This window comes from Scophthalmus maximus, chromosome 12, assembly GCF_022379125.1.
Source record: "Scophthalmus maximus strain ysfricsl-2021 chromosome 12, ASM2237912v1, whole genome shotgun sequence".
In the NCBI taxonomy this organism is placed as follows: Eukaryota; Metazoa; Chordata; class Actinopteri; order Pleuronectiformes; family Scophthalmidae; genus Scophthalmus; species Scophthalmus maximus.
In genome coordinates this window covers 18,799,685-18,824,980 of record NC_061526.1, presented here as the reverse complement: position 1 = coordinate 18,824,980, position 25,296 = coordinate 18,799,685, and the positions used below count along the sequence as shown (strand labels likewise).

Below are 25,296 nucleotides of genomic sequence, written 5' to 3'. Positions count from 1 at the left end.
AGTGAATAGGATGGAGTCATGGTCAATCTTAAAAACTGGATCTCTCAATTGTCTGTACCTCAACTAGACTGTAACAAGAGTCATCAGGCAATGACATGTGTCGTCGTCGTCCGCCCCCCCCCCCCCCCCCCCCCCCCCCAAACCACCACACCGGAACACACAAAACATCATTGGGGCTGAAAATTAAAGATTGGCAAAAACTGATATGAAGGAGGCTGTACTGCTCGAGTAACCCAACAAGCTGTATGTGTCTAGACCCGAGGGATATATTTAGCTTTTAGTGAACATGTAGTTTTATCGAGAACAGTTTGCCCTGCGAGCACTTTAAATCTGCAGAACAAAAATATCTACTTCAGTGTAAAACCAGGGCAAATGTAAGAACATTTGTGTGATGTTCATTAGCAGCTATCTGTGCTTAACACAGTGGTGAGACGGTGTTTTTCTAACTGATTCCTTGTATCTGTGTGTGTGTGTGTGTGTGTGTGTGTGTGTGTGTGTGTGTGTGTGTGTGTGTGTGTGTGTGTGTGTGTGTGTGTGTACTGGGCCGACGCAGTGTGGTGCAGACCAATTAAAACAGGGGAGATTGATGACCAGGGGCTCTGAGTAGCAGCAGCAGCGGTAGCGGTAGCAGACAGCTGCTTCCTGCAGACAACAGGAAATGAGATGGCCTTGTTTAGCTGACGCTGCCAGCATCAGCACCACAGAGCCTCAAAGACAAATCACCGCTGCAGCGCTGCTACCGGCCTCCTCCTCCATCTTCCTACAGCGTGCTCTCCACCCTCCATCTCTTTATCTCCCTCTAATTCCACACGAGGCTATCTCTCTCATTAGTCTTTTCTTTAAGAGTAATGTAGTCAAGGTATACTCCGTTAATACGGTGAAGATGCTCGGCACAGATGTGCACATATAGATGCTACGTATATGCCCTGGTCCTAAAATGCCACGTGAAGTCTTCAGTCATCAATAACTTGGCATGTAGGGAGGTGATATTTTGTAGAAAAGGTGAGCTTTCCCAGACTTTTTTTGATTATAGAGCGTCTCTACAGTATGTGCTATTAAAATACTGTGAAAGTATCAAGAACTCAATACAGAGCCGTGCAAATAAACCATACTCAGGACGATGTCTGTGGAGATTCTCATTCTTCTAGGTCATATTTATCCAAAGGGACTGAAGAAAGCGTAGAGAGGTGAAAAGTATTCAATAATTTACAACCCAATCCAGCTGCTCCTGATTCTGTTGGATACATATTGAGAAGCTGTGTCTTAAATGAGCCGACACTAATTCCAAAAAGGTTGTAACGTTAAAAACACCCTCGGCAATATCTCCAGCATGGCCACCGTCTAACATTGCAGGAGTGCGAGCTTGTGGCAGGGCCAGTGGCGGCTGCAACGCCATTGGCGGTCAACCCGACACCACAACATGATCCAGGGGTTTTCACCGGAACCATGATGCCCAAGGCTCCGGTATGTAGCTCCCCACCAAATCCAGCCAGAGTATTTTAATCTGAACTTGACCATCTGTTCGGCTCATTTCAGCGCTGAGCATCACTGTTTGCATTCACTGGTATTAGGCTGTGATTGGCCTGGCCTGTGCATCACTCAGCTCCAGAGACATACACGAGAGAGAAGATGTAAAACTGGGATGAGATGCTTTTAGATTTCTTCTTAAGGATATCAAAATTTAAGCATGGGGGCCTTCAAGTACAGAAGAAAAGTGAGGTAATGGGAATCAGTCAGTCTGGTTGGTAAAATAGAAGCAATGTATTATTATTAGAGTAAATTCAAGTTCAGTGACAGCATGCTGGTGAATGATAGTTTACCGCTGAATCATTTCCGACTGACTGTTTTTTTTTTTGTTGTGTGTGTGTATCCAGCACTGCAAGAATTCCTCACCCCACTGAAACTTAGTTTCAAAGACACACACTTCCCCCGCCATGTTGCCAGAGGCAAAGGAAATCATAGCAGCAGGGTTACAAACCTGTCCACTGCCTGTTCATTCCCATTCACCACAGCTCCAAGGTTTCAGTGGACCAGATCTTCTTTTTCTTTTTTGAAGGTTTGTCACTAAAGCATGAATTTTATACAGTATAATGGCCTGTCGCCGCTGTCAACTGAATGGTAAAGTACTGAGTCTCCTGGAATAATAATGGACCCACAGCTTTACGAGAGACTCTCTAATGGGCGGTGAAGATCAGTTATTATGACACAAAGAAGTAAAAGGAGTTTCAAATAGTGGAGACAATTATATGCTGCATAATAAAAAAAACTCTTGACCTGTCTTGATGTTATATGCTCTTAAGTTTAGACTTTTAGATCAATCTCCTCTTCTGCCTTAATCAAACGAAACCTTTTTCCAGACCTCCCCTTTGGAACATCACTTGCCATTTTCATAGCAGGTGATGTGGTTGGGGTTTTTTTTTTGCGGTTTTTTTCTCTGTATCCTGTGAATGGAGGAGGGCTGTGGGATGCAAGGGGAGGTTCTGCTCTCTCACATGCTACATTGAGCCATTAACAGCACACAGAGGCAAAGATGCCTCGGTGTCACAATGGGAGGCTAACGGGCCTGAATTACTGCCTTTGTCACCATTGTACAATGAGAGTCAATACAGATAAAGAGGCAGGTGACATGGCTGGTCCCACGGTGTGTGTGTGTGTGTGTGTGCGTGTGTACGCACCTGTGGTCCCCTTAAACTCTTATTTCCTTCTTATTCTTAATAACAGGCACGATTTAGACAGATGAGACAGGTGCAGACAAAAACTGAATCCGGTCTGATTGTGCTCTGCTAAGTGCTGAAGTATTTAAGTGTTCCTCACCTCCTTATAAAACAAGTCTGATTAATAAGCTGTGCCTTAAGTGGCCTCCCACAGGTGACATTTACAGAAACATGGGGGAGGGGGCTGCTTTATTAAAGTAAGCAAGAAAAAAAAAAAAACAAAGCTGATTGAGTCGACTCAACAACAATGATTCTTTTCTTCTTTTTTTTCCATAACCTAAACAGTATCTATGTATATATCCTGGTATGGAATGAGGTGGCCACACACACACACACACACACACACACACACACACACACACGCATTATGTTTTTGTCTAATCAGTTGATGGTGATTCTGGCTTTTTGAGTGACTAAAGGACACACACGGTTTGGTGAATGACTCAGCAAGACTGAAATGGCAACTCTCCCTGGGAGAGCTAAGTGCGAAGGCGCTTATCAATTTGCCAGAAAACTACTGAAATACTTAATCCGCACACAGCACACACAGCGCTGGCAGCAAATATGGACACGAGGAGCCTATTTTGGCCCAGAAGGGGAAAGTAATTGGCAAGTGGTCCGGAGGAAAGTTGGCGAGTTGAGGTCAAAAGGATCGTTGTGAGGAAATGGCAATGGTTTTGCTATTTTCTCAAAGGTACAATGGCCACAGGTGAGAATGCCTTTGTGCTGATTAATATATAAATATATATATTATTTTTTTTAAAACAGAAAACTAGTTTCATCTGAGATATCCATTTGGTTATGTCTATGTGTTTTTTATTTCCTTCAAAGCTCCCAGCCCAGTACACTGGCACTGCACAGTATCATAGACATCCAAGGTTGATGCATTCCTTCAAACAGGTTGCTAGGTGAGCCGTGTCACATCACATTTTACTCTGATTAAAAAAACACTTTATATTTATCACCTGTTCTCCTCACTGTATGCCTTTATCTCCCCCTCTCCATTTCCCACCCTTCATTCCACTCCCTTTTCTCTCTCCTGTCTCTTATCCCCTGCAACGCTCCAGACTCTCCCCTCTCCCTCATCTTCCCCTCTAATTCCCCAACCCCTCTCTATTTTTACCACTCCATTGCTGTTATCTTTCCATGGCACAGTTTCAATACACCTCCTCCCCTCTTTGCCATACCTTTCCTCCATCTCTCTTCGCCCTCTCTTACCCCTCCATTCCATTTAGTCCTTATGTTAGCGTAGGACTTTCCATCCTGTGGTGTCCAGGTAGTAAATTGAAATGGTTCTGGGGGCTCCATTGAAGCCTGATTGAATTTAAAAAGAGAAAGTGCCATAAAGAGAACTGGTGTTGAGAGGTCTGTAATACACTGAAGGGCTCCCCAAGCTATGACAGTGTTGACAGGGAGGAAGGAGGGAGGAGGGGGACACCGGAGGTGAAGAAGGGTGGGAAGAAGAGAGGTAAGGATGGAAGGAGGGGAGCTATATGAGGACAAAGTGAAGGTGGAAGGAAGCAGTTACATGGTGAGAAAAAAGGAAAGATTGAAGGAAAACGAGAGGGAGTAGAAGGGCAAAATAATTGAAAACGCATAAAAATCTTAATCGGTATGAAAACCAGCCTATTACCTTGTCGCGCACAAGCAGATAGACAGAAACACAAAGAACCCTCACAAGCGGGCACCCTTGATGGTGACACCACACAGAAATGCCTCAATCACGGTTTGCATGGCCTGGAGGGAGCAGGGTGACAGGTCTCATATTGGAGGCGGCCAACAAAATGCAATTCGAGGAAGTCAGCTCTAGGGCTGTGTGTCTGTCATACCTACAGCTCTGATAATACTCCCACACATCACATTACACTGCCGAAATAGCCACCTCTCAGCATATAGGGCATACACAAGATGAAGACGGGTACGGGTACACACACACACACACCACACCGCTCCACGTAGACACAGACACACACACACACACACACACACACACACATCTCCTGCACCTGCAGGCCGTTCTGTATACATTACTGCTATGGGAAATATGATGTTAGGGGTTAAATTATTCATTGATCCTTTCAAAGCCTGTCCGAGTCTGCTTGTTGTGGTGTCATGTCTCGGTCTGTGTGTGTGTGTGTGTGTGTGTGTGTGTGTGTGTGTGTGTGTGTGTGTGACCACTTGAAAGGGCTCTCAGGGAAGAGAGACAACCTTGAGTTGGCACTGACCTTTAACTTTGTGTGTTTCACTTTAAAAAAGAGACAGGGGTGCGTGTGTGATGTGTTTTCATGTTCATAGCCATGTGGGTAAATAGAGAATCTGTCCATAGAATACTTCAGTTCCTCAGACTGACCAAAGTGAGGGGGAGGAGAGGACCCGCGGACCCAAACAAATTCCCTGTGAGTGAATTTCAAAGAGCAACTGAGTGCTTCGCAGTTCACAACAGATCATTGTCAGAGCTTAAAAATAATTAACAGGACAATTAGCTATAATTGAGATAAGCATGCAGCAAATGTCAGAACAAAGGGGCATTTACTATTTACCAAGGCAGCTGATAATTACACAATTAACTAATAAAAGGACAAATTGTATGAACTGAATTTGTTCTATAAAGCAGGAGTGTTGTCTGTGATGAGAGTGATGGGAGCTCCCTGATAGGATTTGTCGTGTCAATACTTCATTGGAATTGATTTCACAAATGCAGGGTGGCCTCAGAATCTAAATAAGGAGCAAGGAAACACATATTAAAGTTAAGGGTTTTTCATTTTAGAGCCTAGATCGTGTCTGGGGATGAATCTCGCTAATGGTCAAAGTCAAAGTACTTGTACTCTGATTGCAAAGATAGGGATGCTTAAGTTGTTTAAGTTAGTTTGAGGTTCTTCACAACTATTTTGTCACAGGTTTATGGCTTAAGGCTTCAGTATATTTTACCGATCTGTTCTCTGTTGGATTTGTGAGAATTACATAATGCATAACCTGAAAATGATTTTAGTAGCCAGAGTCTCATTACTTTGTTCAAAACAGCTATTGACATTCACACTAGTTGTGACTGTGGCTGATGTTTGCTTATTACTTAATTTAAAGGGAGAGTGTTTAGGGTGTGTTAAGGGTTAATTCATGTCCAGTCATGCAATATGTTTCTGTGTTGGGACTGGTTTATTAACAGTGATATAAAGTATAATCCAATAGTTTATACTATTCTTTAAAGAAAAAGTCACCCTTAATGTTTAAACTGTTCATATGAGCCTGGCCCTTACATGAGCAAAGCACAGAAACAGGGAGACCAGGGCTAGCAGCAGATGAGCCGGTGAGAGCAAGCGGCACAGAGGACGAGAGGAAAGTCAGAAAAACAGGGAGAGAAGGAGAGGCAAGAAAAGAGGATTGGGGAAAAGGAGTCTGAATAATCAGCGCACAGCCTACAGCTATGGACAAGAGTAGAGGGAAAACAGGGAGAAATAAAACTGAGAGATGTGAGGGAAAGATGGATGCAGCCAGTGTTTAACAACAGCCGGACCAAAGTTCTGTAGCAGTTAATGAGATGACCTGCAGAGACAAACCCCGCAAAATATCCCTCCTTGGCGGGGTAGTACTTTATGAAGGTAAGAGAACCTTTGGGGGGGCTGACCTAGCCCTTGATTTAAATAGCATTATAATTGTTGTATAGTCTTCTCTACTGATGAGCCATATATCACCAAGCACCACCTGTTGACACATGCCATCCTAACACCACACTGATCAACACCTTTCCCATGGGACTGTCTGATCACCTGTTAGTTATGCGAGCGTAAACCAGAGCACAGCTGTTCTGTGGTTCTTCCGGCCGACAGCCCTCCTCCTTTGTGTTACCTAAAGCAACATGTAGTACATTTCAACGTGAGCCCCACCTTCTTTATTCACATTCACAAGTATGAATGAGGCAGGCGGCAGTGTTATCTACTCTTTCTTATAGATCAACTACACCCAAAGGACCTACTCTTAACATCATTTCATTTTCACTCCGCTGTTTCTCGGTGTGACGAAGGCTTTTGCCAACCAACGTCCTGGAATGCTCTCATTACATTGGCGCGGTTGCCAAGGGAGCCCGTGTGATTCAATACTTCTGTTTCCCATCCCTCCAATCTCATTTACACTTGACATCTGACATTTGCATAATGGCCTCGCTCCATCTCCTATCTATTGAAAGACGGGGTGATGTGTGTGCATGCGTGCGCGTGTATGCGCACGCATGCACATCCATGAGCAGAAGTGTGTTTGGTTTGCGCTCATGTGCATTTGGTTGTGATGAGCACATGTGTCTGTCTATAATGTGTGTGTGCGTGTGTGTGCGTGAGAGTGTGTCGCAGGGAGGGGTTAAATGACTTCCTTCTTAATCTAGCTCATTAAGCCTGCAGAGAGCACGGAGTGCACCACATTGGTTGATTTGGGACAATTTGCGGAAATGCTGGCAGGGACACGTTTCGTGTGGATGCTAATCAGGGATGCTGTGACCCCAATCAGTCAGAGACGGATATTAGGGTGTCAGGAAAATTGGAGACGAACACGAGTCTTTGTCTTTTTTCATTTCTTTTTTTTGAACAACGTTAGCAGTGAGATACTGATGGACTACTATGAAAATCGCACACACTCTGCCAGAGTTTTGGAGTCCTGCCTCAGACTGCTCTGTTCAAGGGCAGGTAGAAATTTTATGCTGTGCAAAACTGTGTTGCACCGAGAAGTCTTGGCTCTCTACTGGTCAGGGAGGAGCTGCAGCAGAATATTCTCATGTCAACAAACAAGTCATGTGTACTAACTGACTCAACTAGTTAGCAGCTCCTGCCTTGAGTCAGCAAACCCAGTTTGTGTTCATTTCGGCACACTTAACATCAGCATTACTTTATTAAATTTCACGAAAATAATTTGTTGCTTGCTTACACCTTAGGCATCTGACTTTTTTTCGTAGCTGACATTGAGTTGGAATTGATTCATTTCTTTTGCATTTATTCATTTTTCTTATTCATTAAATTCATTCTCCTTACGCACTGGTCTACCCAGTGTGCATTAGAAATCACTCAATTTGACTTCAACATTTGAACTGTATTCTTGGCTCATAAGAGTGCTTTTATTTTTATTATATAATACTGCATGCTTAATTTCAGCAGTGCCCAAAACCTTTTGAGTCCAAGTTTAATCCTTACAAATAACATTTGGAGTTTCTTGGTGCATTGCTGACAAACATGAACTCCCTGGACTCATGACAAAGCCGGTAACAACATCTGCTTTCAGACACGCACTGAAGAACAGATATGTTCCAGAAATTTTCCGGGGAATGCAAATGCTGCTCCCAATGTTTCAGGGAACTTTCCCTGTTGGCCAAACATATACACGTGCACATGCACAGAATCCTACTCCAGATGAAACTATTCTCCTCTGCATACCTCTGCACACATTATAGATACAATCTCTCGTTCTCATAATATACCAATTTGTCACATATGCTCAGCCTCGAATATTTATCATGATATCTTTCTGTGGAGCCACCCACAAAAAAGAAGGAAAAAAATTAGAATATAATCCTCCCCCACATCCCTTCTAGCCAGAAAGCAAGTGAGCTCGAGCAGAGTGAAACATTGTACTTAGCAAATTGCATTTGAAACCAGGGGGGAATAAATACTACAGATAAAGACTGCTCTAATGTGCTCAAATCCATTAGAAATCTCATATTCACACATAGCAGAAATCACATTACAAGATGCCCCTAATGTCATTTCACACGGCTTTTCCACCAGCATTTGCTGCCAAGATGAGACGCTAACATCAAACATAATGGATTTTCGCCTTTTCCTTTCACTCCCCGCCTCCCTTCTGTTGTTTATTCTCCTCCTCGAGTCCGCTCGCTCCTATTCTGGTTGAAATTCCCTTCCAGTCCCCATTGTTGTGGATGGTAGTTCTATATCGGGTGGATGTAATGATTTTAGCCAAACTGTTTCAGGGAAGGGACCACTTATTGACAGAGGGGACTACGGTGAACGTGCTTAGATTTTTTTTTTTTTTTTGCAGAGGGAAAAGCTGGGGGCTTTCATGTTGTTACACTTTAGAGCAAAAGGTTTTTGGACTTTCAGTGACAAACAGGAAAGCAGAAGTGAGAAGGAGAGAAACCAAGAGTTCGTCATGGCAGGTTGTAGAACTGTTAAAGGAAAGTGATGAACAAGCATCGATTTTCCTTTGAGACTTTTGAGTCATGGGAGAAAAAAAGAGATCAGTGTTTCACTTGCATGTATTTAAATTCATAACCTTTGACTACAAATAAACAAATGAGAAGGAGAAGATGCTCGAGACAATTTGTCTCCTCCACGGACCACCGCTGCTTGGCTTTTGGTGGTTCTCATTGGTCACGATAGTCCCTAAACTATCGAGGAAGATGGACTAACTTATGTAACCGGTAATTGGGAGATCACAAAAGACGTATGAAGAGGTTTAGTTAGTTGTTGGTTTGCGGGCGGTGTTTAGAGAGGTACACAGGGCAGATGTGTTTAAAAAACAAACTCCCTCCACGTTCTCCCTCATCGGCACACCTCTGGTACCCACTGCATTTTGTATGACAACAGAAGAGTGGGAGGGTAGATGTGTGTGTTCCAATCTGCGTAGTGGGCCCAGGTTTGTGTGTACCATGTGTTCGTGTGTGCTTATCTAGAGCTTCCTTCTACAATCAACCGACACCTCCGCTTCTACCCGCGCACGCGCATCCACGAGGCTACTTCAGAAGCCTCGCCCCAGACGGGGTGAGCAGATCAATCAATTACTTACTCTGCTCCAGCAATCAAACAAGGTTATTATCAGGCAGCGGCTCGCCGACCTGGAAAGGCCTGGCCGATCAAAGGCTGCTGTGATGCGGGGGCTGGCGTTCGCTCATGTGACAGTAACACAGAGTGGCAGCTCATGTTGTCAGGGGATAGACGGATGGAGAGACGAACGACGGACGACTGAGGCTGAATTCAAAGGAGAGAACAGAAGGAAGTGTGAGGGACAGGAACAAGAGGATATCTGCAAATCACCCATCTCCGGCGCTCAGTCTTCACCTTGACAGTATTCCCAGAAGGGCAGCAGAAGATTAGAAACACAGAATACACTTCCTAATAAATAATCTATACTATTTTTTTTCCTTCTGAAAATCACAGAAAAATACAGGAAATGACAGAAAAAACGGTAACAAATAGTTGACTGAGGGTTGTGGCACCAGACACATGGTGACAATAATCTCTTCATTGGGGTTTAGTAATTCTCTTCTTGGCAGTGGCTCCCTCTGGCATTCATTCGATGAGCATTAAGAGCATTTTGTCTTCCCACTTCAGTCCTTCCCTAGCAACAGGTCTGCAGAACCACGTAAGACTTAATGAAATCATCGTACGCTCGCAAAAGAGGAACGTGGACTTTCATTTCGTTAAATTGTTGCTGGTAACAGTGCACCGAGACACAAAAAACACAGAGCTGGGGTCTCCAGAGAATACAATCAAATCTCTTTGAAAAAAAGAAAAGGAAAAAAAAAAAAAAAGCAGCCAATCAGAGACAATCAGGCCCCGCAGGGGGGGGCCACATCGATGGGGACAGCATGACTGTGAGAACATCTGTGTGATTATGACCAGGTCATCTGGACAAGCTTCAAAGACCTATCCGTGTGTGTGTGTGTGTGTGTGTGTGTGTGTGTGTGTGTATGCGTGTCTTTAAAGTGTATGGCTGCGTTTGTGTCGTGGCACAATCTCTGCCTCTAATCTGACCAGGCAACAATTCCAAGTATCCACTATTTCTGCCCACGAGGACCTAAAACCTCGGGGACCTTCAAAGCCGACTTCATAAGAAGTCTACCGCTGAGCGTTCAGGCACACTGGAGGCCCTTAAGCTCCAACTGACGACTGTCTGCTTCACATAAGTCTGCTGGACAGGTTGCCCTGGGAACCGAGTCTGATTCCATTATGGGATGGATAAACACAATCAAAGAGTTTATCCACCTTCTATAGCCAGAGAAAAGACCCCCGCAATGATGTATCTAATCTCCCGCACAGTATCTGGTGTGTGTGTGTGTGTGTGTGTGTGTGTGTGTGTGTGTGTGCCCGCAGTGCATATGTCTTTCCCTGTAAATGCGTGTGTTTGTAAGACATGAGGTGATTGAAAACTCTGCACCTCACTAGAAAGAGGCTGAAGTTGCACTTTTGGGAAGTGATAAAAACCGGCAGTATTATTTACAACGTGATATGTGTTTGGGTTGCTTTTGTGTGTGTGTGTGTGTGTGTGTGTGTGTCTGTGTGTGTTGTCCTGTGGGGAGGGCATCAGGGAGATAAAAGAATGAAGACAGGGTGGTGCTGCAGCTCGTGACAGGTAGAAGCACCTGACAGATTCACAGCTTCCCTTTTCTGCACAGACTCTGTTTCCATCTGTCTTCTGCCCCTCTCCCTTCCACGTGTATATTCATTTCTATCTCTTGGCCGTCATTTTATTTTTGCTAAGGTATCATTATGGCTTCCCATAAACTAGTGCATTATTTATAATTAAAGAGTGCATAGCTATCAGGCAATATGTAACACTGAGAAATTTGGCACATGCAAGAACAATGCTGCCGCTCTACTGAGATTAACTATTAAGACTCAACGTGTCTTGATATTGATTTTGCATGAATTGAATTATTAATAAAACAAACAAAAAGACCTTCATATTCTAATTACTATTTACTTTAACTAATATCCCCAAAATAGCATGTCATGCCACCAATTTAATTGGTTAGGAAAGTTGGTATTTGATTTTTGCGTTGAACACCATTGCACGTTTTGCACACTGACTTTATTTTACTCAGATATTAGGGTGGGTTGTAGATTTTGGATGGTATATTTCTGCAAAAAAAAAAAAAGCTGCAGCTGTAACGGTATTTGATAAATCTCACAAAGAATGAAATCTCTTTTGCCTGACTCTGTTTCTAATACATACTGGCTACACGCCACTGTTCAGTGGTCTTGCCATTCTCTCTTTTCATCTTCTCCCCCATGTACAGTACAGTACGGTAGATGTATGTGTGCATACGTGCATATAAATAAGTTGAATTCAAAGTCAGCTAAGATGCCACCCAGCACACAAGGCTTTCTATTCCTCTGCATTTTCCTTTCTTCCTCTTCGGTCTTATCTTGTTCTGTTCTCAATCCACCTGTCTGTTTGTTCCTTTGCTTTTTAATCATCTTTTCCTTTGTGTTTTTCTTTCACTCCCTCCCATCTGCTATCCTCTCTGTTGTTGGTTTCTTTCTTCTACCTTCTCTCTCTCTCTCTCTCTCTCTCTCTCTCTCTCTCTCTCTCTCTCTCCTCTCTCTCTCTCTCTCTCTCTCTCTCTCTCTCTCTCTCTCTCTCTCTCTCTCTCTCTCTCTCTCTCTCTCTCTCTCTCTCTTTTTGACCTTTCCAGTGTAAAATCCTCTCGTCCTCTTGTTCCCAACTACGCCTCCACTATTTTTAATGGGTGCGGGTTCGAAAAGAGAGACAGGGAGGATGCTGTTTCCGGAGGAAAATCCTCCCGAACGAGTGAGAAAAGATCAGAAAAGAGAGCAAAGCCTGGCAGAGCAAAGCAGTATGCGCGTGTATGTGTGAGTAAGACTTAAGACAAGACGTCCGTGCTGCATTTTAATAGCCTGTGTGCAGGCACCTCTTTGAGGTCGACTTCAGATTTATTGCTGAAGGAAAACTGTATTCTTGCCCAGTAATTATGGGGCTGCTGCCTGACTAAACGAAGGTGAGGGTCCTACCACAAATTATATTTGCCATTTTCAGCTCTGACGCAGTGGGAATATGAGTGTTTGAAAAAGGTCACAAGAGAGAAAACTCAGTCAGTGGGCACCGACCAGTGTTGTTCCCAAAATAATCTCAGCAATGACTCTTGAACAGTTCTAACAATTCTTGTTGCCGGGACGTATTGGAAAACAGTTTTGATCTAGTATTCTATTTATTATGAAAGGCGGTGGTACATGCTGCCAAACAAACTACCTATTGGAAAAAACAACTATAAAATCTGTAATTGCAGGATTTATATGGATCATAAATACCTGGGTGCTATTTTCCATGTTGCAGTAAGGAGCATATCAACAGTGACTACTGTCGCAATTTTTGTCAGATAACCTTTTTTGCGGGATATACATTTAGGGCTTGACATTTCTTTTCCTCACCTTTGTAATTTGCTTTTGACCCTTTGGTGCTACATTAATGGTTTAAGATGACAAAGGATACACAATGGAATACACATTTATAAATGGTGCATCGTGTTTTATAAGAAAGAATATCAAACCACCTAATCATACACACTATTGTGATTGTGGTACCTTACTTAATTACTGCTTGGATTCCATCCACAAGGTCTATACTGCATGTGTCATCACAGGTAACAATAGTCTCAGCAAGCTCACAAACATCCAATATCAGTTTTCCTAAATTAATGAAATTCGTCATAGCTTGTTCTTCGATAGGAAATGTTAAATCCAAATCAAGGCTTTTCTCCTCGGGCGTCAAGTTTAAAAAGTCTCAGGTGAATCATTTGAGAAACCTAAAAAGAAAAATGTTTTAAAAAAAGTCTTTGAAGATACTCCTTTCCAGCTCCAACATATCTTTTTTTCTGTTTGTCATGGTCTGTGTGTGCTGCTCAGGAGGGGAGTCGATGAGAGTGTGAAGTGAGTGGAGCAGAGTCGTGGTGTGTGTGTCGTTTTGACCACGGGCGACGGCGGTGGGAGGCAGAGCCCTTCTGTCCTTTAACCGTCGCCCAGCTCTCCATCCACTCCTTATGCCTTTCATCGCTTGGTTAATTGTCCTTCCCTCTCTTCTTTCCCCTGAGCGCTCACTGTCAATCGCCGACACTCTATTCCCTCTCTTTAACTTATTTCACCTAGCCAGAGACACTTACAGTGGAAGTAGAAGTCGACGCACGCATTCAAGTGTCTGCAGATCAACACGAGTTCTTTTAATAAGCAAACGCTGTGAGTGCGCACGGGGAGCTCTGTACTCAATCGACTGTTAAACACAGCGAAGTGTTCAATCTAGCACACCCCGCCGGTCCGACATTATCTGAGGAACAGCAGGATGGCGCTAAGCTTCCTTCATCTTTTGGTCCACAAATGCACAGAAAAATAACAACATGACCTCACATGCACACACACAAATTTGACAGTGAAGACACACAGTGAACTGTTTTGTGAGGGTTGTTGAAAAAAAACACAGGGAATTCTTAAGTTCAGGCCTAAAATGTATTTGGAGTCAGAACTAAAAGGAGCTAGATGAAAACAAAATGAATTCAATTATGATGGAAAATAGCTGGAAACAAGAGTGTTATGACACTAAGCGACTTGATGGATTTGAGTTATTAAGGAAAACATTGGTTTTCTTAACATTGGTGTGACCAATTCAATTAAAGCAACAGCTACTGTGCAAACAAAGCACAAGCACATGTTTAATCATCAAGAGGACCTTCTTGAAACATTTCTTTCCGCAAGGGACAGGGATCTTGACCTTTCATCACAAAATTCAGTCATCAGTTCATCCTTGAGTGAAAGTCTGTACCAAATTTGAGGAAATTCCAACAAGGCCTCTCTGTGTATGTGTGCGCGCGATTTAACCTTAACATACAAACTCAACACAAAAAATAACAGACATCCCGAGGCATGGCCACGCCTGGTCATCCTGTGGACGGCAAACAGGGAAGAGATTAGAGGCCCGCTGAAGCTTTTCAAAATGCCAACCTCATCTGGAACAAGGGGTGTAAATATCACCCAAATGTCAGCGGGAAGACCCCACAAGTCAAACTAAATTGGCTGCTACATGCACAAACAATCCCCTACGTCTGCCTCATATTTGTGTGTGTTTAAACACATACACTCTGCATCTGATGCATTATAACAAAAAGTACAGCGGCTACATCACAGTGTGAAGTATACAGAAGAGAAACACATAAACATATTATACGCAATTTCTAGTGTGACTGAATTAGAAGATTCTACCCCACAGTCGTCCTATTTTTTTAGCATTTCTCCAGGTCTGGGTTGTGGTGGCAGCAGGATAACCCAGGTTGCCCAGATGTCCTCCTCCCCAGCCACATCCTGCAGCTCTTCCTGGGGGAGCCCGAGGCCTTCCAGGACCAGGTGGGAGACATTATCCCTCCAGCATATTCTGGATCAGAGATATGCAATTCTGTTCACTTTTTCCCTCTTTGGCTGCATCCAAGACAGAACGGTGTGCAAGCAGACCATCTGTGCGCGTAACAAGCAGAGTGTACGCACATTGTGCACCCAGCTATGGCATATAACTACCGTGATAATGACCCCTGAAAATAACTGTGAAATGCTAAGCCACTGACTTCGGACCAGGTTTTTGTTGGTCAAAAAGCACAATCGCTTTCACCTGCCTCAGGATAGCGATGGGCCGACGACGCACCCGACCACACGTCTAGACCAACACATCGCCCAGATGGCTACAGATGTAAACAATGTGGGCACAGGAAGGGAAAATGGCAACTCCGACAGTTGCTGAAACCAGCAAAGACACTTGGCAAAAACAATATAAAGTATACTTGATATGGGAGGAGAAATATACCACAACATGCAAAAACCTTTTGCAATCAAACATATGCCCATGCCTATCGCCACACACACCACTGATTCCCAGAGCCCCCCCCCCAACTGCGCTCGTCATTAAAGCTGCCATGAGTTGCATGGCTGGCTGCAGGAGGTGTAGTGATCCATCAGTGGAGTGCCAGAGCTTTGCCATTAGAAAACCATCTGCAAGCAACAGCGCTCCACTGGCACTAGAAGTCTTGAGAGGGCAGCAAGGGAGGGGGAGAGAGGGGGAGAGAGAGAGAGAGAGAGAGAGAGAGAGAGAGAGAGAGAGAGAGAGAGAGAGGGAGGGAGAGGGAGGGAAGAGAGTGTGTGTGCAAGGCAGTATGGTGTGATTGATAAGAACCATTACAGACAACATAGTAGAGGTAGGCAGAGAGCTAGTCACCGTTTCATTTTTGGTCATTTGTTCAGACAAAAGCTTGGCCAGGCCCACCGTGAACAGGAGTGTGTGTGTGTGTGTGTGTGTGTGTGTGTCAGAGAGAAAACGACAGTGTGTTAGAGAGCGACTGAGAGAAGGGCCAAAACATTAGTGTAGGGGGCATAAACACAAAGTCAACCACCTGCAAAGACAGACAGGCGAACATGCATTCACGCACACACGCACAGTCCTTACTCTCCGAAACCAGTCATTTGCTTTAAAAGAGCATCAATCTATCAAACAGGAGGTGAAATGACACCTGACAATACGGCTCAGATCAATAGGGACATGAGGGAGAGGGAAAACAGATGTGACAGATGAAGTGCAATCTAGCTTGAGTGCAAACTAACTTAATAGACTGATGTTCTGTGATCCCGTATTGTTTAGTCGTCCATTGTGTTCAGTGGTCACGGGAGGAAAACTTCACCGAAACCTAAACGACCATCTGTTTTGTTCTGTCTCTGATAGTGTTTGTTGGCTTTTTTTTTTTTTTCCACTGACAGTAAGATTTAAAAAATGTTACAGATTCGATGTTGTAACATCATTATACTGGTATTAGCCAGATGACCTGTGCAGCTATGGATCTCCAATGGCCGAGTACTTTTACAGAAAAAAACTCAATAACCAACCAAACTTATGTAATAACAAGCAACAAACAACAAGTGTTTGCCAGAAGGGAACTCTTGTTCCATGTATTAAAAATATGCATTAACAGTTCATGTTAAAAACTGCAGAAATGTATGCCAGGCACCCTAGTGTGGAAATCGGAAGCATCTCTGTTTAATGGATCCTCGAAGGCAATGTATCACTGCACAGAGGCCAATTCGATTAAACTGCTTCGCTATTAGATTTACACTACTCTACTGGGACCGCCGAGCTGTATAGAAAACTACCATACAGAACATTACCACAAGGACAACCTTTCAGAATACTCAAATTTAATGGGAAATAAAAGCAGGGGTGGTAGTCAGTCCCAATTCCTGGATGGTATCAAGAAAACATTCTTTTTGAACAGAGAGTAATGTATATTAAATCATGTTTGATTTATGGTATCCCACTAGAAATTAAAAAGTTTGAAATCAATAGATAGTCACTAAGAGGCTCTGTAATATAATTAGTTTACATTACTGGTATTGAGTCATGTCCCTGGCCTATATGTCTTGTGGCCTGTTCAACCCTGTCTGACAGACCACTAAGACACTAGAGACCTTTTAACACGTACAGTACTGTGCTTATGGTAAAATTAAAGGAATCCTGCTCAAATGAATCCAATAAGAACAGCAGGAATTGTCGTTTATGAGCATTATTTTAATCTGATTGCATAAAGTCCTATATTGTTGGAAATCAGAAGTGCATCAGGCCGTCCTGGTGCAATACCTGCTGAGAGGAGGCACTATCTATTTTCGGTGTGGGGGGGCAACATTTGTGTTTCTGATCACATTCTTGCTGAACTTAAAGCACGTCATGAAACCATCTGTTTTTGGCTGGATGTTCAGTGTGTCACTCGTTGCTGTACCTGAGGAGAGGCTGGAAGATCACGGTGATGTTTCTCGCTCCCGGTTTACACACAAACTTCATTTCTCCCCCTTCGATCAAGTTGTCATCGGCTCCACCTAGAATAAGGGAAATAGGACGTGACTTAATCAGAAATGTCAGGATACACATCGACAGTTGTGTTGCTTGGGGTCACGTGTGGATCATAAAACACCACACAAGATTCACATCTACTGTCAACTGGCCCACCCAGACTCAAAACTTTATTAATCATCACTTTGCTGTGTCCTTTAACCGGAAGGGGCAAGTAAAGATTATGTTCCCTCTATTAATCAACATTTAGTTTTTATCTTAATTTATTCTGCACCTACACCATCAGCCGCAATAAACACATCACCCAGTCAGTGCGACGCTCCATCACAAATCTAAACGCATCCCACACGCACACAATCATCCATACCCCTGCATCGCTGCGTGGGTAAACCCCACAGCTAACAGGGTTAATCAGAAAATCATTGTCATGGAACAAAAAAAAATGTGGGTGAGGGAGGGAGGGAGGGCTGCAGACAGGGGAAGAGCGGAGATCATAGGGGAGAGAGAGAACAGGGAAGCTCATTAGCTCTACTCAACCTGAAGTAATCAATGCAATTGATGGAGAAATTGGGGCTCGTTGTTGATAAAGAAAACTATAGCGCAAAAAGTGTGTGTGTCTGTGGGTGTGTGAATAACTCCATGAATGAATGCACACATGTTCACCATGGGTTCATAGGTGTTCACAAGCAAATCTGTTGATGAATAAGAACAGGAGGAGGAGAGCAGTGCAGGGGTGGCACTCCTGTCTTAAAACAGTAAGAGAAAATGTTATTCATTCGAATATTTTTGATTTGATTGTGGAATCCCACAGCACAGAGTAAGAATCCAACTTGGAGACGGGAAAAACCCAGACAGTGCAATAAATAACTATCTAGATTCAAAACCAAGGGAGTCAGATACATCAGGATTCAAACTATGTGTGAGGGAAAAACTTTAATCTTTTAAATCTTTTCCCAGATTTTGAGACTCCTAATACCCTCAAGATGCTGAGCTCACTTTCCTGTACCACTGTGGTCAGTGGAAATCACCTGTCATGTGGAGCCAGGTGAAGAAAGTAAGTGGAAACACTGAAATCAAACGAGATGGTGATCCAAGCTACTTTTCGAAATGGGTCGGGGGTGCGTGAGAGTGTGTGTGTGTGTGTGTTCTGAAATGGCGAGATTATAGTTTGGCACAAAGCCTTGCTCTGCCGTTTCTTGTGTTTCATTTCCAAGTCGAATACGGCCTTGCAAAGCTAGTGCGATTCGACACAAAGACACCCCGCCACAGTGCGAAAGCCTGCTCAGCATTACCTGTGCAGGCGGCCCAGCCTTGCATTCAAATGCATATCAGCCCATTGTTCCCTGCGCCGGGCTCCATAACACATTTCTAACGGAACACGTTTCATGTGAAAAAGCAAGGAAGACAACACACTCTCCGTATTTTCATTGAAATGACGAGGGAAGCTTTCATTCCATCCAGGAACTTTCAAATCAAGGGTTACTGATTCTGATCTGTTGCCGTGAAATCCGGCTGCACGGGAGACGAACATTCGCGTCGCTAAGTGGAGACAGAGATGTGGTCCAATTCACTCCAGCTATCTCTTTCTCCTTCTCGCTCTCTCGCTATCCATTCATCCCTCCTTTGGTGCCAATTCAATTAAGACTCAATTACAGGCTCCTAAACAAAGCTGCCGCCAACGCACTCACTTGCTCATCCTCCCTCATATTCTCTCTCTCTCTCTCTCTCTCTGATCACCTACATGGAAAGAGCTGGCAAAAGTTTTGTTTCCTTGTCATCAACTTGCAAAAACCCTCAGGTTCCCATGAATAACATCAACATGTCACAGGCTGGGGGAAGTTAGCTCCAGGAGCGTTTGCTCCAAGAGCCGCGACTTACCGGCAACAACACAAATGTCACACACACGCACGTACACTCAAACACACACAGACTGACTACCGTGTATGTCTTCGCAATGACGGTGACCAATTTAATTTCATGCTCTAAACATCTGCATCTGTGTCAAACAAAGGAGCGAGGAGGAGACCTCGTTGATCCGTGGGATGTGGGACCAGCTGCCAACGGGTCGTGATACTGATGAATATTAAATAGCCCGGCATTAATATGCATGCGATTCTTTAGAGTTGTCTAGACGTGACGGGGTGGCTCCGATTTCAGGTCAGGATGCCACCAAACTGCTGCCAGTCCCCTCCTCTCGACGCAAATGTTCAGAAGTGCGACTTTGTTTTGCGAAGGGGTTTGTTGTCTGTTGCTGGGATGAGTGTCTATGTGCATTAGTGTCCCTTGGTGTGTGTGGTCTGATCCAGGATTACTGGGGGGGGGGGGGCGGGGCGTTGAGCAGTGGTGCTCAGTGGGACGGCAACCGAAAGAGGAAGAAGTGACACATTCTAATGTGGCCAAATCTGCCTGAAATCCCCCTCGAGGGCCACTGCCCCGTCTGCAGCACACACTTGACACACACCTTCTATCCATAACAACAATGATGGATTTAACGGCTAAAAAAAGACGGGTACAAATGTATATATATATATATTTAAGGTATAAATAAATAAGATATTCACGTGTATCCAAAATGGGGAGTTGTATAGTGATAAAAACAGAGGGAAAAGGATAAACTGAAATCACACAGGTACATTGTGTTCAAACACTCCCACACAGTGACACCCATCCAGCCCCCTGTGGTGCCTTAGCATGCGCTGGCGGCCCACATGCAATCAAGTCAAGCAGTGACTTAGTGAAATTGCATTAGCTACACTTTCTTGGGTTTGATGAGAAACAGGTTTGATCCTGTGATGAAATCCGGCCCGCGCTCAGATTTAGGCAGGGGGAGAATGAACGTGTGATGCCTCCTTTAACACACTCCGACATCTCCCGGGACCAGCCTGTTTCTGTATGCGTCCCCGGGTGTGTGAGAGAGGACGAGATGAGGAAATCCAGACAGACGAGGGGGAAAGGAACAGTCAATCCCTAATTTACAAGGGAAAATGTGTGTGTGTAGGTGTTGGGGGGGGGGAAAAGTACAGTGGCAAACATATATAGAAGTTAGTCCAAATACTGTTAATTTCCTGTTTGATGGCGTAAGTATGTTACTGTACAACCACATATAAGGATACACATTTTCTCTCTTTCAACTAGTGTTTGTAAAATTATGTGTTATGTGTATACGGTGCGTTTTATTCTTTGTTTGTGTGTACACGTTGTGATCACAGTTATAATCCCTCATTTACAGCCCATGTGGGTTTGTGTCCGCGCGTTATCAAAGAAGGTCAAGCTGAAGAGGATCACAGACACCTGCAGTCCCTCTGGCTGGACTCTGATGTGGCGCTGGCAGGCGAGCGACTGGCTGATTGACGTAATTGACTCACAATCATGTCCCTCGCCCAAAACACACAATGTGGCACAAGGCTCAGGCAAAGCTGAAAACAATTGGCTGTGCCGGTACAGACGGCATGAATTAAAATACATACACTCTCAAACAATGGATGAATGATGACTGCTGCACCTTTTCACAGTATGTAAAGTAATTGTTTGCCTATAAAGTAGAACGAATGCTCCGACGCTGTTAGCCAGCACTGCACATGTCACGCAAACACATAGAATAATCCAATCTTCACACTAAATGGCCTCATTTGTCTGGAGCTGTTCTGCTATGAAAACGGGTTTGAGAGTGAGCAATTCAGGTAATATTTTCTTGGCGCATTATGAGAAATTCTAAGAGATATGTGCATGCTCGCAGACCGTTGACAGCACAGAGTTGAAACCTGCTGATCTGATAAGAATTGGTTTCTGTGTCAATAATGTATGACTCTCTGGTCAACTCCGGGCATCCCATTCCAGTTGGAGTGTCTTCATGGCAGATTGGGTCTTAATGAGAGCCTTCTATTATTAAAATTAATTTAATGGCACGGTATCTGCTGCTCTGCCAACCGGGACACCGAAGTCACTCCTCGGTTGAGAATAAACGGTATAAATAAATTATAGGATAAATAAATTCAGGTAAATTGAGTTGGATTAATTATTAAAAAGTGTCACTGTCGCATACAATGTGTCTCCGCGGTCTTGAGTTTAATGAATGCACATCTGTCAGTGGTGGTATGACAACAATGCACTCGAGTGGCAGGATCAATATTAATTGTGCAGAATGTGTCTTTTGAGACATGAGGGAATGTCATCCCGAACATGGGGACATTTTGGTGAGAGTAACCCATTGAATTGATGTTGTTTTGTTTGTCTGTCAAACTTCCACAATGCCAGAACAGGTTCCATCTGCCAGCTGGTGCTGGCAGTGTTATGGAAGCCGCTTTGCACAGGTAGAGAACCGGCTTATACAGGTTTTTCATTTTTACTTAAAAAACAGGCATTCATACAAGTGTGTTGAATCAGTAAAAACTGTGGAGCATTTTAGTTGTGATGCTAAAATGACAATGAGATGCTGCAGGTCAGACCCCATATTCATTTTCATCTTGCACAATTACTCCTCTGAGATTCAATGGAGATCTGCCGGCAGTTTTAACAAGCAAAGTTTTAAATGGTCAAAGCTTGTAGCTACAACCAGAACATGATTTTGAGCAGAGGAATATACGACAGATAAAACATTCACACTCTGAAACACACTGACTGCTTGACTCAATGTTTCCTTCTGTCTGGAATCCAAGCATCAATACAAAATATGCCAGTTTGATTAAGTAAAATCAAAGTCTTTGTCTGTTTGTGTGTCAGTCCTGTTAAAGGGTCACACCCAAAATATAACAGCAACATTTCAGGCACGACCTGCAAGTACATCATCAAACATCGAGCACCACTTAGGGCTCTATTTTAAGCCCAGAGTAAAGCAATGTTCTCTTTCACTACCTGGCAAATCCCTCATCTTTACAGCAATCCACCATTGTGCAGGCGCACCAGGCTTTTTAAAAGGGAATGGGAGATGGCACTCTGATTGGTATATCATATGGTGTGCCCAAAATAAATGAATGGCTGAAACTGTAGATAGAAAATGTATAAGTCACTGCCATCATTCTAAAAAAAAAAAAGGTAAGTCAATGTAGTTTCCTCTGTAACTGCACTTATTAAAGAAACTGTTGTATGAAGTGTAATTTTGATACAAGCCAGCGTCACCGTGTTCACACGGGGTTTAAAAACACGCTTTACCGCCATGGTCTCTTGAGTGTGTATTAAGAACGGGGGGAGGGGGTTGGTTTAATCGTCCAGAAAACCAAGTGTCATCACATCTTTGATTGGTCGCAGCAGGGAATCAGCCTGCACACTGCACACCATAGTCTTTACCAGAAGGACCTGTTGCATGCTGGGAAAGCAGGACGGTGTGCGGGTTTATCTGTCGTGCAGCCGGTGTAGCTGCTACAGTGCAGGTGCCAAGGTCTCGACAGCCTTGAGTCCCACATGCCCTTCTTCCATCCTTCATTCCCGCCCCCTTCCCCTTCTCATCCCTCCATCTTTTCCAATCAGCAGCTCTGAGATTAAAAGTAAACACAGAGGTAACAGTCCTAGCTGCCAATAATGACAAGACCAATGCTGATTAAAATTAGCCGCAGACAGGAGGAATACATCGAGCTCTTCCTCTCTGATTAAACGTCTCCACTGTGTCAACTATTACATCCTTGTTCTATACTCCTGTTGTCTTCGGCCTCCCTCTTCTCCCTCATCTCTATTCTTTGTGCTTTCCATTATCTCACTGCATTCAATGTCAGACTTTAAGGGTTCATCACCTCGCCGAGGGTTTTATTTTTTGTTTTTGTTGTTGAGTTTCTTCCTGTTTTCATGATGTTACAACAATCGCTGACTCAGCTTTATCATTTATCATCACTATAATATATGAGTAAGACGTGACTGCAGTGTTTTATGTGGAATTGCTTTGGATAACGTTGTGTATTTTGGTCGGCATCCAGTTGAACTCCTGGGTTTGTACCAAGATATTTTCCAGCAGGTGTTTGGATAATCATCTGTGATTCATATTTTATCTAAAGGCAGAGAGCCAGAACAACTAAACAAACTGATAAAAACAAGGTGCAATGTGCAGTGTACTAGTCTTGGTTCTAAAAATATTCAGTAAAAGTTTTTGAGTCAAATGCTGGCAACTCTCAGATCAGTCTTTACATAAATGCCTCCGATGAGTTTTCTCTGTAAAATGCTTCTGTCCATCTGATTCCAAGGGTTTCGGTGAGGCATCTTACAGTTAAAAAAAAACGGAAATTATTATCATTACACTGACACCGTGCTCCACTTCAATTTCAGCACCAGAGCTACTGTAATTCAATCACTGGCCCCACAGCGGATAAGAATCCAACACTGTGCCTTTATGAGTGCGTATGTCTCAGTGAAGGAGAGAGGGGAATCACACCGTTTACTGTTGTTTTAACCATTATCATCAACTTAACTGAAATCTATGTGCAAATTGAACACAATGAGTCGAATAAACACATTCAAAATAACTGCTGAGAGCCGGGACATCTGCAGTGCGGCGGGGGTGTGTGTGTGTGTGTGTGTGTGTGTTTTCCACAATATGCAGAGCTGCTCCATATTTGCTTTCATGCCAAACACAAATACAAGATTTCCACAGTAATAGCCTGTCAGGTAACCGAGGCTCCTTGCATTTTATCTACAAACCCAGCGGGGAACAAAGTGATTCTTAAAAGGTCTGACACCGAAAACAAGAGTGGAAATGTCACTTTCCACAGTGACATTCCTGTGATGTACAGAACATGGTTACAACAAGTCATTCAACTACAACATGCAGGACATGTCATTTATGACATAACATGGCATGTATAATTGTATGTAGCACAGCGCTCACTCAGTCACTGTTCTACATCACTCAGCTTTGTGGGAAATGTATGACTAATGTTAATTTGAAGTACATCTGAGGACTATTAACATGTTAATCCATCTTTGTTTAGTGTTTTTGCTGTAGGTCAAGTACGTCAATATATTGTCTTTCAGTTCCCGTGCTGTGTGCAAAACGTTCCCCCATACATTTCCATAACTCTATGTGTGGGTTTATGTTTAAGAAGTTTGTCAGAAACTTACTGCGGAATTATGACTTAAGAGTGGAAAATAATAATACCTCTTTCAAATAATGTAAGCCTATCAAATTCAATCTGCTGCACAATGAGAAAGATAAATGTAAAGTAGTTTTTTTGGGGGTAAGAAAGGTTTATTGAAAGTATGAAAATTCATTTTTCTTTTACAGCACATAAGATTGAATTTGAAGTTTAGAATTGCCTCAATACATATGGTTTATAAAGCAGAAATCCAACTCCATGGTCAAGTAAAATAGTTTTTGATCATACAAAAGAACCAAGCACCCCGAGGAAAAAGTGATAATGGTACACAGTTAGTGACTTGATGAAGGCCACAAGCCAAAACGCGTCAGTCGAAATATACAGTTGGTGTTGACCTCTAAACTTTTTTTCTCTCCATGCACCTTGGAGGAAGGTGAAGTTGTGCCCTTTTTATGTAAATCATTTCACTGACATTTACTAACAGTGGATTAATATGAACACACGGAACATTGCTTATTTTGACAAGATTTGATTTGCATATGATGAGTCCTCCATGTTGACATGCTAAGGCATTCACACAGAAATCTCAATGTCAAATTGGGGGGGGAAAAGGAAAGTTGGGCAGGAAACATCAAATCAGAATCAATGTGCAAGAAAGAAAAAAATAATAAAAAATAGAGACAGGGGCATCAATTACAGCTAAGCAGGTGCCTTTGACATTCTGGTCTCATAATACTTTAATAATTATTGACTTCAAAGTTCAATCCCATCCAAGGTTCCATCAATGAATATGATAAATCATAATTGCAAGGTCAATGGAAGTCAAGTATTGATCACTCCACAAGATGAATGAACATTCATTATCCTTGAACAACAAATTAAGAGGATGAATGATTGGGGAAAAAATAATAATTGCAAAGGGCAGTCAGTGATTTTACAGTAAAATGGATTTCAGGGGTTCT

The 25,296-nt window shown here is 43.2% G+C and overlaps 1 protein-coding gene across 1 annotated transcript in view; it reads right to left on the bottom strand.

Annotated features, from left to right (window-relative positions):
* Nucleotides 1-25,296, bottom strand: part of exoc4 (exocyst complex component 4) — a 96,444-nt gene that overhangs the window by 41,790 nt on the left and 29,358 nt on the right. Inside the window, exon 11 of the mRNA XM_035610331.2 lies at nt 17,248-17,344. Within this exon, the coding sequence (XP_035466224.1) occupies nt 17,248-17,344 (97 nt within the window). The remainder of the gene's footprint in view (nt 1-17,247; nt 17,345-25,296) is intronic.